The 18,115-nt window shown below is 52.2% G+C and overlaps 1 protein-coding gene across 3 annotated transcripts in view; it reads left to right on the forward strand.

The window, feature by feature from the left end:
• Positions 1-6,454: 6,454 nt before the first annotated feature.
• The window catches only part of AIFM3 (apoptosis inducing factor mitochondria associated 3), a 38,339-nt gene continuing 26,678 nt past the window's right edge, over positions 6,455-18,115 (forward strand). For 2 of the 3 annotated variants that reach the window (XM_050906426.1, XM_050906424.1), the window contains exons 1-2: positions 6,455-6,492; positions 13,982-14,195. In XM_050906426.1, coding sequence (XP_050762383.1) covers positions 6,462-6,492; positions 13,982-14,195 — 245 coding nt within the window. In that variant the 5' untranslated portion in view covers positions 6,455-6,461. Of the gene's footprint in view, positions 6,502-13,972; positions 14,196-18,115 lie in introns of all 3 variants that reach the window. The other variant, XM_050906425.1, reaches the window with a different exon arrangement.

The raw sequence follows: 18,115 nt of genomic DNA on the forward strand, positions 1-18,115 counted from the left end.
CAGGTGTTAGTGGGTCTTCTCATGTCACGGATGGCATTGGGTCCATTCTCCAAAGCTTAAAGCAGGATTAAGGTGAGATCCAGGTTGGTATCTCGCCCTGCTCAGGGCTGGAATTGGATCAGATGACCACCAGAGACCTCTTCCAGCCTAAATTCTTCCATGATCCTGTGGCTACACAATAGCTCTTCAGTGCAGTGCTCTCAGGCGTGGGACTCAGCCTCTTGCCTGCAAGGCTGAAGTGCAGACTGTGATGCCTGTTATTAACGGCTGCGGGACCTCCTGCCGTGGGCACGTGAGGCTGCCATCAACCTCCCAACCTCTCCCAAGTGTCTTGGTGCCCTTGGGGTGAATGCTGGACATGCACCGTGCACAGCGAGGACGAGACCTTTGAATGGCAGAGGAGTGACATGGAGCTGCCTGGGCAGAAGGTGCAGAACAAGAGGTGCCATCCTGATGGGAAATGAAGGCCAGCGTGGTCACGACCACGACTGCATTGGGGCTGCCATATCGCCCTCCCTGCGTTAAAAGCTGCCGAGTGGTGTCACGTCTCTTTGGTAGGCCCTTTATCCCACTCTTCTTGGGAAACAGGCATCCCAGGGGCCCGCGCTGCCTGCATTCTCCATTGCGGTTTTCTTCAGTCCTCCAAACTGAGAAGTTCTTCCTCGACCTTGGGGAAGCTCTCTTCCTCGTCCTGAGGGAACGGCTTCCTTAGGAGGTATCTCTTGCTGACCTCTGCTTTGAGATCCTGGTGTGTGTCCTAGAAGACATCTTCCTCATCCTCACTCGTGCGGACCTTGGCTTTCCATGAACATGCAGCCCTTTTGCTCCAGACTGGTGGTGTCAATGAAGAGACAGAAGTCGTGTCCTTGGGAACAGAGCAGGTCCCAGATGTTGCACTTGGTCACCGTGAATTCCAGTGGCTCCTCAGTAACCTCCTCAAAGATCTTCCAGGTGCTCTCCCAGCTTTCCTCTTTGGGCTCCCCCCAGGTTTCCTCCAGAGCCTCCTGCAGAGCACTGCAAAGAAAGCAGAGAGTTCAACTGTGGTGGAGATCTGTGGGGAGAGGACAAGCCTGCTGATCCCTGCCAGCATGCAGGCCTTGGAGCTTGGTTTGCTGGAGCCATGGCAGAGATCATGCAGGCGTTTCCAGCTGTGGGAGGGAGCAAGTCCAGGCAGTGGTGCCTGGTGAACCTGTCCCCAGCAGAAATCAAGAGAGGAGGAAGGCTGGCTGAGCACATGATCCTGAACTGCCTGGGAGACTGGAGGTTGCTGGTGGTGGCAGGATGCTCCCATCGTTGTCTGGTTAACTTGGACTAATGGTCATATGCTTGACCCTAAGGGTCTAAGGACCTTGGGAACCTGAACTGTGTCCCCAGCAGCCCCAGGGCTGGCTTGAGTCTGGCCCAAGAGGAGGATAGGGCAGTGGAGGAGGACCAGTTGGGGGAGGACCACTTGGGGGAGGACCAGGGGCTGTGCCCCTGCAAAGCCTTGAGGATGTGGGATTGTAAGACCCAGAGGTCGAGAAGTTTCTTGTTCTGGTAGCCACAACGAGGATTCTCAGGAGCTGGCAGCTGCTCTAGCATCTTTGGCTCCTCCATCCTCAGGCCCCGTGGGCCTGTGGTCCAGCCCCAGCGCAGGCTCCCTTCTCTGGGAGCAAGCCGTGGGTCGGCACCACAGCCCCTGCCTTCTCTGGCCTCGCACCCACCAGCCCCTTGTGTGAGGAGATCACGTCAGTCTTCTTGCTAACACTGGGAGCCCCCACATCACTGAGGAGAGGAGATGGGAGAAGATGTAGGGAGGGGAGGCGAGATGTGGGGCCAGGGCTTGAGAGGAGGGGTTCAGTGGGGTGGGGAGGGGACAGAGCTGCTCTGGGAGGTGGCAGGACCCCCCTCTCAAGAGAGTCGGGCCAGGGGGGGGAGAGCAATGGGCCAGGAGTGGGGATTTGTGCTGGGCAAGTGGGGAGGGGATGAGAAGCAGCCCCCTCTCCCCCCTTCTCCCTCTGGTGGCACCCAGGGCTGCCTTGGCCAGGGCCAGCAGGCAAGGGGCAACTTGGGTCAGGACGACGTCCGTAAAAAGGTGAGGGCGCAGGCCGAAGCTCAACGAGGGGATCTGGAGGAGCCAGGAGAGGCCACAGGGGCAGCTGGTGTCCATGTGCACCAGGGCCCCCTTCCACAGCCATGAATCATGGCTGAGGAGACCCCCTGAACAGTGTCATGAGTGTGTCCGTGCTCAGTGCTCCACATGGAGAGGTCTCCAGCTGACATCCCCAGCTGGAGCTAGCCTGGATTGCAAACTGGTATGTCTGGGAGATGCCCATGTCACTGAGCATGGCTCAGTGCTCAGGCATGTGCCCGATTTCTAGGCAGGCAATACAGAATTATTCACAGCAGCAAAACAGATGCTGACTGTGAAATGTTGCAGCTGGACCTTGGTAGCCAGGTGATAAAATGACACTCTTTCAATAAACACAAACTAATGCTCAGAGGAAAAATACTAATTATACCTACAGCGTACTATATACTTACATACTTACCACATTACCCCTTGGAAAAGATTTTGGAGTCACAGCAGAGAATTCAATTAAAATAGGAGCCTGGGGCTCAGCAGCGAGCAGAGAGGTAAATACAGTGCTAATAATAGCACTGTCAGTACTGCGCCGTCTCTCAAAAATGGTGCAAGCTCTGGATCCTGATCTGTGCATGGGTTGCCTGAACCTGGCAGGAAACGTGGGCTAAAGTGTCACCGTATGCCTGCCTTGTTCTTGCCTGCTCGTGGCACCTAAGTGCTGTTGGCCACTGTCAGAGGTGGACATCTGGGCTGAGCTGCGTGGTCCTTCTTCTGGTTTTATATCCCTTACCTGCAGTGAAAACTTGATGTTGCAATATTGCAGTTTTACTGCCGTGCAGTGGAAGTGCTTGGGCTTGGTAGCACTGGATTGTTTTCTACATTTCTCCTGTTGGATTATTTTCCATGTTTCTTCTGTTTGGGAGCAAGGTGGTTTCTCTGGTGGTGTGCTCTCAGGCTCTCTGAGGGTGACGCTGGAGTCCTGTTTTGCAGACAGCCTGTTGCAGGGCTGGTTCCCCATTCACACTGGAGTTTTTAGAGGTGGGGTAGTATGTTCCTCAGCACCACAACAGTTGCCTCATATTTTGATAACCCACTCCTTGTTGCCCTCTTCGAGCAGATGCTGAAGGTGTTCTTGTACAGCTGTGAAGCACAGAGCGTTGTTTTGTCAGGGAACAGATTATGAACTGGTTTACTGAGGCATGGACATCAGCTGCCTGACCTTGTGTAGGTCAGTGCATTACCCTTCAAGAGCTAGCAAGGTTTTACGGATGATCCTGGGTTCAGTTACGTGGCGTTGTATATGAGCTTATTTCCCTTTCCTAACAGAGAGGAGATTTGGGTCATGGCTCCTGCAGGATCCAGCTCCGGATCGGTACCTCTGGATGCGCTAGCAGTGACACGATCCCGTTGTGTCTCATGAGTTGGTCTGACAGGGCAGGCTGGTGCCTTTCTGCAACCAGCTGGGTCTCAGGTGACTTTCTGAAACATCTCTGTGTGCTTGCTGGGACTGAGCTGCTGTGGGCAGCCAGACAGCTTCTCCTCCAGAAGTGTCAGCTGAAATCCTGCTAAGAACCATTTTGCTTTTGCTTGGTTAACTCCAGGAGTGCAGGATGGACACCCAGAGATGTGCACTGTGCTCTGCTCTGACCTGCTCTAGGAGGTTGTGGGTAGCTCAGTCAGCGGAGCACAGCCTGTGCCTCCGAAGGGCCCAGGGGGACCATCCGTGGGGAAATTAGGAGATGTGAAGTTGGGCCTGAGGGGATGGCTTCAGATTGCCATCTTTAAGGTCCAAACAAAGCAAAGGCATCTCAGACAAATGGCTGATGCTCAGGGACAGGACCTCTGACATCCCCCAAAGTCTCTCGTAAAACCAGCCAGACGAGCTGGAAACCAGTCCCACGGCCATCGCACTGCGCATCAGCATCTCTGGGGGGTTTGGAGAAGATCGAGGCATCCTCTGGTGAGGCACATTCAGGAGCCACCCTTCTGCCATCCACTGCACCGCCTGCCCGGGTGGTTGGGGGTCCCCGCTGTGCTCCCCCATGTGCGCAGCATCCCGAGGGCTTGCTCCGATGCTGCCTGGGCACTGCCTGCCTGGAGCGTAGCCCTGTCCTGCCAGCACAGCGTCCACTTTCTGCTGCAGGACATCCACAGCAGATGGCTGCTCCGGGTTAGCAGGGGATTTGGTTTGCTCGTGAGTCGGCTGTGGGAATCAGCTATCGCGGACCTCAGAGGAGGCTGGTTGCCTTCCAGAAGAAAGCCCAGCCTCTGTGTAGGTGACAGTATCTTCATTTCAGCTTTCTTTGCTCTCCTTTGTGTGGCTCACGTTGTCTCATTGGCGCGTTCTGCTCACAGCGGCATCTCGTTTTGGTATGAGCTCACTTTAGGTTGAGCAGTTTTACCTTCCCTTCTGGCTTGACACTGAGGATGTCCTGGATGTCCCCCACCTCATCCCCCATCACCTACTCCTCTTTGGCACTCACCTCCCGCCTCCTCTTTTGCCAGCCTTTGCATGGTATTTTATTATATGTTTTATACTAAGTTATTGTCCTGTATCACTGATACATCAATGACTTGAGACTCTGTTTCTCTGATACAAAGCCATTTTCCCTTTCTTCCTACCAGTTTTGGCAAAGAGCCATACAGCAGTTACTGCATGTGACTTCTCCGCTGCGTTTTTCCCTGGCGCTCCCAAATCCTCCTCTGCATTTGTGCACCTTCTTACATGGCATTTTTTTGCACTTGCTCTTGCATAAATATTGGCGTGCTGCTTTCCTTGGATGCTCTTGCTCTGGCAAGACGAGCTCTTGGCTCTTTCCTGCTCCATTTAATGTTCCCCCTTTGCAAATGAGCTTGTTCGGTGGCTCCATGCACATCTGATCGCTCTTTGTAGTCTGCAGGCAAGCTTGTGTGTTTTTTGTCCTGTTAATAGTCTGTCCCAAACTGGTACCCCTCAGTGCCCATTATCAAATAGCACATGTCGCTTGCACCACATGGCAAGGCACCGGTCTCTTGATCCTCTGTAGCCTGGATTACTTATTCAGCATGCTTCAGGCTTTGAAGGTGCTCCTGCAATGCACCTGGGACTTGGTGGAGGTCATGGCATGCACGGCAGAAGGGGAGTTTGAAGGTGTGCAGGAAGGAGTGTACATGTTTTGGAGGGATATAGCTGAAAACGGAGGGATACGTCCGGATATTTTGAGTTGGTGCTTAAGTAAAGGGGAGAAATTGCAGTGCTTGGCATCTGTCTGCTGGCACTTCTGTATCTTCTTCTCATCGGAAATATCTTGAGGCACTTTCTAAGCTGCAGAAAAGCCTACTTTGCCTGTGTTTAAATATCCTTTGGAAACGGTTTTAACTTCCTGCCCAGATCGGAAAGCTTTGTGAAAAATATATAGCAAAACCACAGCAAAACCACTTGAACCACAGTTCAAGTACAGGTATGAATGGGTAAAATTAATTAAATGTTCCATTTTATTGCCAGTTGTGTTGTATGAAACTTTGCTGTTTTCAGTCAAGGAATGTAACCGAAAAGGTTTGTCCTAGTTCTCAGTCTGTACCAAATCTGAGAGCACTATCAGTCAAAGCTAATGAGATAAACACAACTTGAAGTGGACTGTTTGCCTGTCCCACTTAAACATAAAAAAATCTTGTCTTAATAGTATAAAAAATCGGGGTTTGGTGCAAAATGGCCTGATATTGAAAACCCTTTCTCAAATAAATAATTGTTCCAAAGCGAATGAGATTTCTGCAGGAATGAGCATTACTGGCAAGGGGGAACATGCAGGACTGGGCAATAAAGTTGATTTCTTTTTTCCATCACCTAATAATAAAAGAAAAAAACCTGACTGAAATGTATTTATGGTTTAATCATTGTATTTGGGCTGTGACCTATGTGCTTAGAGATTTAATTCCCAAAGGCAGGGCTTGGAAAGTTATTGCAGTCTGAACATAAATGATACGAGGGGTTTTGTAATTTTAAACTTTAAAAGGATGATTGAATTTATAAACTTCATAACTGAATTTACCGGCGACTCCCAGCATGGTGACCTCAGCGTCATGTTTTCCCCTTGTCACTTGGGTCGCTGGGAGTGCGTGGGGCTCGGTGCGACTTGCCGCCGTGCTCCATGCCCCGTTGTGCTCGTGCTGCCTGGCTCCTGCCTGCAGGTGTTGGCGCAGGCAGCAGCGCTGCTCGCCGGCTTTCCTTCCCCTCCCTGCAGCACCCGCGTTCCCTGCCGGTACCGCTTCTCACGGAGTTTTTCTACCCAATGCAGGTTGTGAACGACGCCTGGAGCCCGGGACGGCGCGAGCAGGTGGTTTATCATGCGAGGATGTGCCCGCGCCCTCGCTGACTTGCCCGCTGTCCCCGTCCCCGCTGCCTGTCCTGGCCGGCGCCATGGGAGGATGCTTCTCCAAGCCCAAACCAGGTGACTGCCATCCCGCCATCCCCGTGGGGAGAAGTAGGTCAGCGGTGGCAGACGCTGGCTGGGGGAATGTTAATTCTCGGCTCCCGCAGGGAGGATTACCGGCCCATTAATCCCCCCAAATTCCTCGGCGCTCTCGCTCCCAGGCGGGGAGCTGTGCGGGGGCTGCAGCGGTGCCAGGGGGCGGGCGGGAGGAGAGCTCAGCCCGCACTCTGCAACCCCATCCAAACACCCGCTGCCAGCTCTTCCCCGTCCTGTCTCCTCGTACCCCCACCACCCTCCCTGCTTCTGCCTTCCCGCAGAACTGCCCACCTCGTGCCCCAGGGTGGGCTTGTGTGACAGCCGTCCCCACACAGACGTGCGTGGCTCCAGCACTTTCCTTGCTGCTGCGGCTTTGCCTCTCACTGGCCAGCCCTTAATTTTGTCCCTGCTGGAACGGAATGACCAGGGAAGGAGCAGGACCACCTACTGCTTGATTTCTTGGTGCTTTCTCAGTCCCACCACCCAGGCTAGGTCCTGGGGCTGCTCCACTCTCTGGATTTTATTTTCTTGGCGAAGCTTGTCCATGTGTGCTGCCTCCAGTGGGGAAAGCAGCTGTAGGCACCTGGACATCAAGGATGTTCCCCTTGCCATGCACGCTCCTGCCGCGGCTGGGCTGGATGGGCTCCCTGCTCTTTGCGGTTTGGCGAAGGTGGGCGTACGTAGGAGAGGAAGGGGCTGCGGTGCAGGCTGTGTAGGTGAACTGGCTGGTCGAGGGAGGTCTGGTGTGGAAGTGTCAACGTTAAGCCTTGTCCTGAGCCCCTGCTGGCAGCGTGGGCATGAGCAGGCACCACATGGTTGCCCAGGCTCATCATACCCAGCAGCACCCGCATCGCCCCAGCGCTGGTCCCCAGGGACCGATGCTGGTGCAGTCGGCGTTGCTGAAGCTGCCTTCGAGGAGAGCTCCCATCCTGCAGGGTTTTTTTGGCCACCTAAGAGGGAGCTGAAGGACAGCCCTGTCCTTGTTACCTGCTTGTGCCCAAGGGCAGGGGGAATCAGATAGTCGTGCTGATCTATCAGATCAGTCAGCATCCACACGTAGCCTTTGTGGGTGGAAAAATGACTTTTGGGGACCTTTTATTGGCAATTTGTCTTCATTGCCTCAGGCAGTGGGGATTTCAGGTTGAAGGACTCGAAAGGTCAGAGGCGCGACTGAGCATCCACTGAGTGAGGTCCTCTGCCTTTGCTTTGCAAGGCACAAGGAGAAAATAGAAGTGGTTTTCTGCCCGTGACCTATACTGTGATTATTTTACAGGTCATTGCAGTGCCAAGGTAATATGGCATTGGACCCTGTGAACTGTAAGTTTTCTTTCGTGAAAACCCACGCTGTTCATATCCTTCCTTGACATGTTTAAGGAGTGAAAACGCATCCAGGATTAAATGCCTTTGTTGACTAAACTTGTAACAAACTCTGCTGGCAGTTCCACTTTATTTTGTATACCATCAGCAAAATTGTGTTTAATCTTGGACTGGTGGTGGAACAAAAGCGCTCTGCAGGCATATTTCCTGAACTGCAGATTTTCATGTAGAGCTGTATTTGCATAGCAGGGCCAAATGACTGAAAATGCCATCCTGTAATGTAACGCGCTCTCTGCAGCTCTGGTTTTGATTAGCAGTCTTCAAAGGCTTTTGACAAGCCTTTCCCCAGCCCCTGGTTAGCACACCACTGACTGCGGTGCTTCACCTCGGTGGTTATAAAACCTGCAAATGCAGTGAGGTAAACAGATGCATTTGCAGATACCAATTGTTCTGGCAAAGAGGTTTCACAGCCTTTTTATGATATTTGTCATTCCCATTTCTTGCGGGAACTGTGCACCATCAAAGCTAAGTAGTGGACTTTCCTATTTCTAAAAATCCACTTATTACCTGTACGAATGAGAAGCAAATCATGCAGGGACAGAACAGAGCTATTTTCTCCATCAGTGCTGTTTGACCTGAAGGGAATATTTCAGATGCAGCCTGAAATCCACAGAATTTATTTAGACACTTTTGAAAGATGTATACGAGGTCCTTATCTGCTCCATCTTCTCTCCAAGAGAGACCCTCAGTGCCCCTGAGCACGCTCAGCATTTCTCGAGATAACCTTGACATTGCACACACGTTGCTGTGTGCCAGGAAGACCTTTTGATGAGCAGATCACTGGTACAAGAGCGTTGGGGAGTGGAGTCCTGCAAAAGTAAACAACTACGCTGGCTGTACCGGAGGCCAGCCCCGAAGTCTGGCTGCTGCTGCTGCAGCGCCCGACCCCATCCTGATATTTAAATGTTTAATTAAGAGCTTATGTTCAAGCAGCGAAGTGATCTTCTGTTATCTCTCGTGCTGCAATCCCGTGACGCCGGAGCCTCTTCTGAAGGCCCAGTTCTCAATCTCTGCATAATTTTTTTTTCTCCGGTTTTTCTCCGGGTGCGTGATGCATATGCGATGAGCTGCCAGCTGGCAGTCTGCGTGGGATCCCAGCACCCGCTCCAGGAGAGGCAGCCGGGTCAGGATGACGGGTAAAGGGAACCATCGTGCGCCAGCGACTGCTCGGTGTGAGCTGTAGCAGCATCGTCTCTGCACCAGGCGTGGGAGAGCGGCTTGCAAAACCTATAAAGCTGTGATTATTTTTCTTCGCACTCTCTGCTGGGCTCAGCGCTTGATGGTGGGGCAGGGCAGCAGCTCCGGCGCAGCACGGCGTGTCTGCGGGTGAGCTTTGCCCTCGCACAGAGGATGCATTTGGCTCTGAGCAGGGAACACATCCCCTTCGCAGGGATGCTGCACGCTGCTGGAGGGGGTGCCGTGGGCTGTGTGTCCTTCTGAGCTTGGCTCTGAGGGTGCCCCCAAGCTTGGCTGGCAAGTCCTACCTCCTGGTTTTTGGGAGCGTGGCGTTTGCTGAACAGGGCATCTGGAGAGGGAGGGTAGAGCCGGCACGTTTGACATGATGGTTTTGTTGTTAGCTCTGTCATTTTTAATAGAAATGGTTTGGAGTCTCTTTGAGACCACCTAAAGTAGTTGTCATTGAGGTTTGCAGTTAAGAGGCAGCACAGGCGAGCCCGGGGGATGCCTGGAGAGCGCAGCTCTTGCAGGGCAGAGCGAGACCCCAAACATGTCCCGTGGCGGTGGATTTACTCCATGCTGGCTGTGGGAAAATAAACCCTGCTGGGGTAAACTGGGCTTTCTGGCTGTGCCCCACCGTACCCTGCTGGTCCCTCCATCATCACTACCCTTGATGCTTTTCTGGTTTCCACTGCTCTCAGAGCTGTCGGCACCGTACAGCCAGTACAAGGCTGTTCCCTGCCCTCAGTGCTCGTTTGCCCTGTGCCTGCAGCCCCAAGCAGCAAACCCTGAGCATCGCAGGGTTTTGCGGTTGGGGAAGGCAGACACACAGCTCTCCCCTCTGCCGGCCCAGCTCCTCCATCCCCTGTGGCCAGGCATCTTCATCTTATCCAGACTCCCCCAGATTCAAGCCAACTCTTGGCTAATGCCAGTTCTCTCTTCCCCTGCACTGCTGTATTAATGTAGTATTTTCCTTGTTTCTACCGTTTTAAGTATCATACTTTAAATGGCCTGATACCCATAGTTTAAATTTAGCCTCTAGAAGGGCACTGAGCCGTACTGGGAACCTAATCCTGTCGTAAAGAAGTCTTGGGTCATTTCATTGCCCTAATTTTTTAAAATAAGGACCGTGGCCCTGCACTGCAGCCTAGCCACCCTCCCCCTGCCAGCACCCTGCCCAGGGGTCGATGCCAACATTTCCAGCCTCGTGTCTCAGGTACCTGCCTAAAAGCAGGCAGAGGCTTTGACTTGTCCCACAAGGCTGTGAATAGTGATGGAGAAGGAATAAATTTATGGGAGATGTAATGAGGTATTAATGACTGACTGCCAGGTCTTAATGACATGAGGCGAAGCCCAAGAGCATCGTGGCCGCAGTGTGAAAAAAAACCCGAGCCAACTGTGATAAATGGGGTTGGGACGTGTTTCCTGGGTGTGCGCGCAGGGGTCCCAGCAGCGCTCTGACCTAAACGCTGAAAACCTGGGAGGGGAAAAAAAAAAAGTTGGGTCAGAATATATAGTCTTGACAAGAGTCCGTATTTTAAGCAATTCTATGATTTTGGAGAGCTGACTCAGGATTTTTGAATACGAAGAGCTGGCAGTGCTGAGGTGTATGTGGATGTGTGGTATTAGCACCTGCTAATGCTCAGCTGTTTCATCTGCTTTTTTGTATATTCTTATAAAATATTTCCAGCCCTGGACTCCTGGTCCTTCATATATATGTGTGTGTGTATATATATATAGATAAAAAATACATAAAAACGTACATGAACACACAAAACCACATACACACAGAGATATATATGTATGTAAGTGATGCTGGTGGTGCAGGGCAAGCAGGCATATCTCTATCTATCTCTCTAGATGCATACATATACATGCTCGGAGAGCAGCAGTTGCTCTGCCCTGGAAGCTACAGCTGTCACCCTTCTTCCCACCGGCCGTGGCCGGGGCAGTGCTGCTGTGTGACAGCGGTGGCCTTGGCCGGTCCCCGAGGAGTCGGCGACCGCACAGATTTGTAGGCACGTGCCTAAAACTTTCCAAACGGTTTGCTTTAAGGTCCGGAACCTATTCTAGCAGTTATAGAAAATGACTGTCAAAGGGATGGAGCACGCTGGACCCAGCCACGCTGTGCCGATCGGATTTCAGAATTAGACTTGGGTTTATAAATATTTCATTTAAATGTCATTTTCCCTGATGGCAATTGAAACAGTTTGCTGGATCAGCTCAGGTGCCGCTGAGCCCCAGATTCCTGGAGGGATCATCCCTCAGGAATGCAGGTCTCTGGCCAGAGGGACACCCCATGCGGGGTCGGGGGGGACAAGGAGGAGGAGGAGGAGAAGAAGGGGGGATAAAGGGTCGGGGAGAGGTGAGTGGGAGTTGCCCCCCACAGAGGCAAGTGGTCAAGTGTGGGGCCTGAAATGGGAGGGGTTAAGACTTTATACCTCTTTTTCTTTTTCTCTGGACATTTGTTGAGCAGTGTTGGTGAGTGCTGAGCAGGGACGGCTGGGAACGCTGTCACGTACGGGTTCCAGAGACCTGCTGCTTTTTGCATATGTTTTTCTGACCGAGAAAGGAGTGAAGAGCTCAGAGCTAAATTTCCATCTTCATCCCCACAGGTTCATAGGCCCGTGGATCAGCGAGCTCTCTGGGTGCTCACCTGGCCCAAATGTAGTTTGGAAAACAAAGCTCTGGGGCATCGGGCCAGGTGAGAGGTGGGGGTTGTTCCCTGCAGGGTGAATTCACCGGCATCAACGTCACCGTTGGGCTCGGAGCTGCCGGCTTCGCCAGTGCCAGCCCCGTCTCATCCTGCACCGCAGTCGGCGGCAGCAGCAGCAGCATGCTGACCGGCTCCGGGGTCTGGCTGCGAGGATGCACAGCCACGTTCGCTCCAGATAAATGCCTGATCGACTGCGTAATCGTATTAAATGATCCTCCTGTTTCTTTGACTGACAGTATTTCACAGGGACTGGCATAAATGGATGCTCATTATATTTCCTAACTCTGTCCTGGAAAATCTGTGTCTGCTTTTCCGAATGCCATAGGAAAACAGTGCTTATGGAAAGCGGCCTCTTTGCTGGGTACCTGCAGGGAGCTGGGCTGCTTCTGTAGAGCTCCAGGAACAAATTTGCTCATAGCAACATTTTTTTTTTTAATGCATGGTGCTGGGCCTATTAGTTTGCAGTAACTCTTGCAGCTGGCAGCTGCAATGATGCAACAGAAGTTCACATTTTCTGTTGGTTCAGCATGGATACACAGAAAATTGCTTTACTGGATCTGTCTGTCAGAGCCCCCGGTGAATCCTGCCCCTGGTGAGGGCGAGGATTTGGCACTTTGGCGAAAAGCTGCCCCATCCCCTGCTCTGCTGAGCTGGCACAAAAAGCAGAAACTTGCAGGACTCTTGAAACAACTGCCTGCCTCCAGATGGCCATGGCCACTTGCTTTTCTCCCTTCCTAAATGAACGACCTTCCCCCTGACCTTTTCTTCCCTCGTCCTCTCAATGGATTTGCAATAAATGGCGTGGGGCAGCAGATGAAGCTGGGAAGACCCAGCGCCCTTCTCTTGCTGCAGGGCTCGTCCTGCTCTTCTGGGGCACATTGTTCCCCTCTCTTTGCCTTTCCTTAACCTGTTTGGGTTGTGAGCTTTAACTTTTATCTTCTGCACAGCTTTTCCTGACATGACATTTATAAGACGGGCAAAGCTCATCAATCTCCCATTTGCCTGAGACACTTCTTCAGTCTCTGGCACTTACCCCCTGGTTCACTATAGAACTCCCCTGGGGTTTATTATAAATATTAACGGCTTTAGTTTTATGAAGTCCCTAGGAGCTAAAGTGATGTTTTTCGCTCTGTGATGTGAGAGCTCATGACTGGCTTCCTCTGATGCTCCTGCGTCCAGCCTGCTCCCCCTGGGCACGGGTCGTGGGTGGGGGTGCGGCTGGGTGGGTGCACGGCGAGGCTGGGTGAGCGCTGCCCTTCGGGGAGCTCGGATGAACATCTGCACGTCTTCACTTGGGTGGCCGAGGAGAGCCCCTGTGCTCCCCCTCCGTCCCTGCATGGGGAGGGGAGGACAGGCAGCACATCCTGGTCGAGGCAGCAGGAGGGCAGGGGGGGACGGAGGGGCAGTGCCCCGCTGTGCCGTGCCAAGGGCTGCCTTGCTCCATCACTGCCCTGGCGACAGCACCCAGAGCGGTGGCGGGGCTGAGGGGACCCGCTGGCTCCGGTGTCCCCTCTGATGGCCGGGGGGATGCGCTGCGCTGGCACAAGCAGCTCCCGCGTGTCCCTGGGTCCCCTGGTCCCCAGGCCAGGGATGCTTTTATTGTCAAACCTGTTCAATGGTGTACACCGAAGTAAAACGGACAATCCTTGCTGAAGGATTCACTCTACTTACTCACTTAATGCTGAAGATTCACTCTACGCTGAAAACCTCATGCAGAAATAGTTTTGGATATTTCTAGTTCCTTATTAATTGGTCTCCATCTAATGAAGCAGCTTTATACACCATGCAGTGTTGGCTTTCTCTTTCAATTAATGTTATCTACAAACAATTAAAGGGTTTTTTGAAGTCAGAGCCCTAGAGGCCTTGGCATGCCTCACATTTAGCTGCCTGAAGCTGTTTTCCACTAAACAGGACAGGAACTGTGACTGAGGGGTTGTTTTGCACCGATGACTAATGTCTGCTTGCAAGAATATGTACTTTATGCATGCAGAGGTGCCCGATGGAGAAAGAACAGTGGAATAATGGGCTCGGGTAATCAAGCTGAGTTTGACATTAAATGCTTTATTTTCCCAAGCAAGCCAACAAAAAATGTCTGTTCTGATGTCTGTCAGCCCCTTTCGAAGTCCAGGGAAGGAGGGAGAGGCAGAATGGCAGCAAAACTTCCAGCTTCGTTTTAGTGAAGATTTCTGTTTGTTCCTGCAGTTGAAGTGAAAATTGAAGTTGTGATTCCCGAGAAGGAGAGAAGCAAGGAGGAGATGTCACCCAACGGGAAAGCCAGCCCCCTGATCTACAAAGTCAATGGGACTGCCCGGCATTATCATCTCGAGGAGCATCCCATTGCCAGCAATCCCTACCACAACCCAAAGGATGTGGTGGAAGCGTCTGTGTGCCACGTGAAGGACCTCGAGAATGGACAGTAAGTGGCTAAAATTTTTGCAGGTAAAACTTGAGAGACCTTGTAACCCACCAAACCTAACCTCCTATCGTGTTCTTTAGAGTTTCTGGAGGTGATAATTTAACTTAGTAAAATAAAATTTTTTTTTGTCTTAAAAAATGACATCACGGACAAGTGACAACTGTTTTTAACCAGAAGGCCTGCTGTTCCCTGCACGGTCCACCCTGGGACTCGTCTTAGAAAGATGTGATGTTCTGTAGCAGAATTTCTCAACAGGCTCTGCTCAGCTTGCATTAGACAACCCTGACAATTTTTTACAAATTTATAGCCTCAGTAGTTTTACAAAGCAGCATGAGTAGCCCGTGGGTGGAGCTGATGGGGCAGATCGTGTGCTCCATCACTTCTGCAGTGCCTTGCTCTTCTAGCCAAGCTCATCTCTTTCAATTTGCTCTTTCACCAAGGATGCAGTTTTCCAAATTTTTTGCTAATGGCAACACGCTTCAGCTCTGTACAGTTTCACTACCCTGATTTAAGAGTTTTCTCAAGTCTGAAAAGTGCCTGTCCTGGTCACCGTGCTTTACAGGCTGGTGTTTCTTTTCTGGGGTAGATGTGCCTTTTCTGCAGCATGTTCCGTTAGTCTGATGGCCAACATCTCAGCGGGCTCTGTCCTTGCATGAAAGAAAACATAGTTTGAAATAGCTTTTATTCCAGTGAGGGAGTGATGTCAGGTGTGTGGGGGACAGCAGGAGTCTGGCAGCTATTTGCTTTGAATTGAACTATTGCTTGTGATAATATTCTAGAATAATCCATGTACTACAAGCAACTTTGTGCTAAACTTAAGGGGCTTCATGGGCTATAAATTCTTCTCATTAAGTAAGTTCATCCAGGAATAAACTGGTTTTTTTCATTGTGATGGGAATTTACGTATCAGACCGTTCTACAAAGGGATGCACCGGACTCTATTGGATTAAATCTTCACGTGGTGAGGTGTGGCTGACTCAGAAAAGTGCTGGAGGGCCATCGGGACCTGGAGGCAAATGGCCTCCTCCAGTGAGAGGTGGAGGTGAGGAGTCAGTAGAGATGCACTGGACTGGAAGGCAAGCACAGTGGCTGCAGGGCTGCTTCTGGCACGTGATGGGCAACTCACTGCCTCCTGCGCAGGTGAGCAGCGACAGCAAGGCTGGGGAAGAGGGGACCTGGGGCAGAGCACAGGCAGTGACCGGGATTGCCTTGAAGCTGGAGCAAAGCAAAAAGGGGAGACTATCCTGGGAAATACTGGTTGCACAGGGAGGGTCCTGTGCCAGTGTCAAGACCTCGCCTAATGGCTGAACACCGAGTGTTCACGGAGGCAGCTTCTGCTGACTTTGTGTTTGGGGTGTTACTAAAAGAGTGTGCTCTGCTTTAGTGCCCCAGTGCAAGAAGGATGTTGGAAAATAGAGCTGCAATAGATACGTTGACTGGAAAGCATACAGTATAGTAGATGAAAAGATTCAAAGAGCTCTGCCGGTCACAGGGAAGGTGAGGAGGGAGCTGGCTGCAGTCTGTGAGAACATACCTGGCTGCAGGTGGCTGTAGCAGGGAGCTCCTCAGCTAAAGCCAAGGCTAGAAACGTATCGATCTGGAAAGTGGGCTCACACTTCAACTGTGTGTGCATTCAGCTACTGAAACACGCTACCAAGTACGGCAGCGGACTTGCTTTTAAGTAGAGAATAGCTTTTTTTCTAGCAGACTGAGTCTAGCTCAAAACAGAGGTGCTGCGAGAAGGTCCCGTGGCTCGTGTAAGCAACAGGCCAGACCAAAGGAGTCCCTTCTCGCTCTGATACCCAGAGGGATTTTCTGGGATGCTTCTCTCAAGGAGCGTGCTGGGCAGGGGTGTGCATGGGCACAGCAGCAGTGCGGGGCACTGGCACAAAGGTTCGGGCACCTCTGCATTGTGTTAGTGGAGTCTGCAAGCACAAGGTACTCTTTCTGCCCACCCTTTCTATCTTTCTGGTACCAAGATGGTTTCAGCAGAACCAGTAAAAGATACTGGAGGATAAACTCTGGCACTGCTGTACTCAGCCAGCCTCCCAGCAGGCTAACTGGGGGAGGTCAGTGAGCTGCAGACAGAAAACAGCCCCCAGTGCTCCCTCAGCTCCTCAGCAAAGGTCCTTTGCAGGCCAGAGCTGAGTTTTAGCTGGTGCTTCCCAAGTAGGGAGCGGAGTGGGGCAACAGGACAAATTCCCAACTGAGTAAATAGCTCAGCGGGGAGCAGTGCAGCATAAATCATCCTCTCGCTCGCTCTGGAGTGAGTGTGGGACCGATAGCCTTGCAGGTGGCTGTGTGCTGCCTTGAAGACACCAGGTCTTGTTTTTGATTCTCTCTCAGATCACACAGTTCCTTGGTAGTAAGTTGTAAACTCTTTCACTATCTTATCTTATCTTCTGATAGAGTTATGGTTGTCACTTAACTGCAGGTTTTATCTGAAGTACTGCACAGCTGAGGAATGCAGTAGGACTTGTACTGCTCTATTCCGCTTTGTGCTGACGGAAGGACCTCCAAGTGCCAAGTGTCCTACTTGGAGAGGGAGCAGAGCGGCATCGCTCGGGAGTGGGGCTGCCAATTTACTGGGACAAAACAGCTCCCGCGGGCAGGCATGATGAGCTCTGCTGCTATTTTCACCCGAGGTGGCAAGGAAATTGAGCATTTGCCATTACTCTAGCGGAACAGGTGATGCATGTGGAGCAGGCACCTGCACGAAGACTTGCCCAAGGTGGGTTTGAAGGTGTTACAGGGGTGCTGGTGGACTGAGCCCTGGTCTCAGCTCCATGGCTGTGAAGCAGAGAGCGGGACAAGGGTCTCTGTAGCCTGGGTGCAAGTGACAGGATAGAGTTGGGATGTTACCCAAAGAGGAGTGAGCATGCAAAGTGAGTCCTGTTCTTCTGAGACCCTGGGACCTATCGTGCGTGAACAGCATTCAGGGATCACACGTGGCCAGTAGCTTTCTTGAGCACACGGGGTTTGCTGTGTGCACAGTGGTGTACTCAATACACCAAATGCAACGTGCCAGGCTTGCTGTAGAGATGGTCCACTTCATGCAATGGGAGCAACCAGGATTTCCAGATAAACATCAAGTTGTGTGGGGACAGGCTTTCTGGCTGGCAGAGGGGAAGTTTCCAGGGAACAGCAGCTCTGCGCTCTGCGCCCAGCTCCCTGCAAAACGAGGGCTCACTCCTCGTCTCTCCGCTTTCCTCCATGGTTAGCTGGAAGGCTCTGCTGTAGGGAAGCAGTTGCTGCTAATTGTATTGGGAAGAGGTCCAGTGCCTCACCCAGGGCCATGGATTGCACAGGGTGTATCAGGGCTGTTGGTTGGAAAGGGAGCACCTGAGTGGTGAGAAGAAAAGGAGGTGAGGACAGGACATGTTGGGATGAAGATCTGGTGGAGACATAGTGAGAGAGCAGAGAGTAAACAGCTGCTCAGTGCAGAGCAACATCAGTCTCACTCAATGATGCCTGGGCAGCCTGCACTGCCCCTGTGGCTGGAAAGCTGCAGAAATCCCCTTGGCAAAGATCTGGGCAGGTGGAGGAGTGGGGGTCTCAGCGCTGGAGCCTCCTGCATCCCAAGCTCCAGACTCTGCAGAGAGGAGCAGTGGGCAGCCTCCTGGAAAAGATGAGTGGTTGAAAGACTCATATTTCAGTGGATAGTGCAACTGCCCGGTGTAATGCAACTGCCTAAATGCAGCCCAGTTCTGTATATGGTCTGCAGGGCTTGGAAACTCTTGCAAATAGAACCTCATGTTGCAGCTGCATTGCAAAACCTGTGCCCAGCCAACCTGCAGCACGCAGAGCAACCGGGCACAGCTGGCTGGGTGCTGCTGGGCACTGGGGAGGAGGCATGCCATTCCTGGGGAGACCTGGGCAGCCAGCTGCTGTGGCCAAATGCACCCGCTATGCGGGGACGC

This window comes from Gymnogyps californianus, chromosome 16 (assembly GCF_018139145.2).
Source record: "Gymnogyps californianus isolate 813 chromosome 16, ASM1813914v2, whole genome shotgun sequence".
Classification (NCBI taxonomy): domain Eukaryota; kingdom Metazoa; phylum Chordata; class Aves; order Accipitriformes; family Cathartidae; genus Gymnogyps; species Gymnogyps californianus.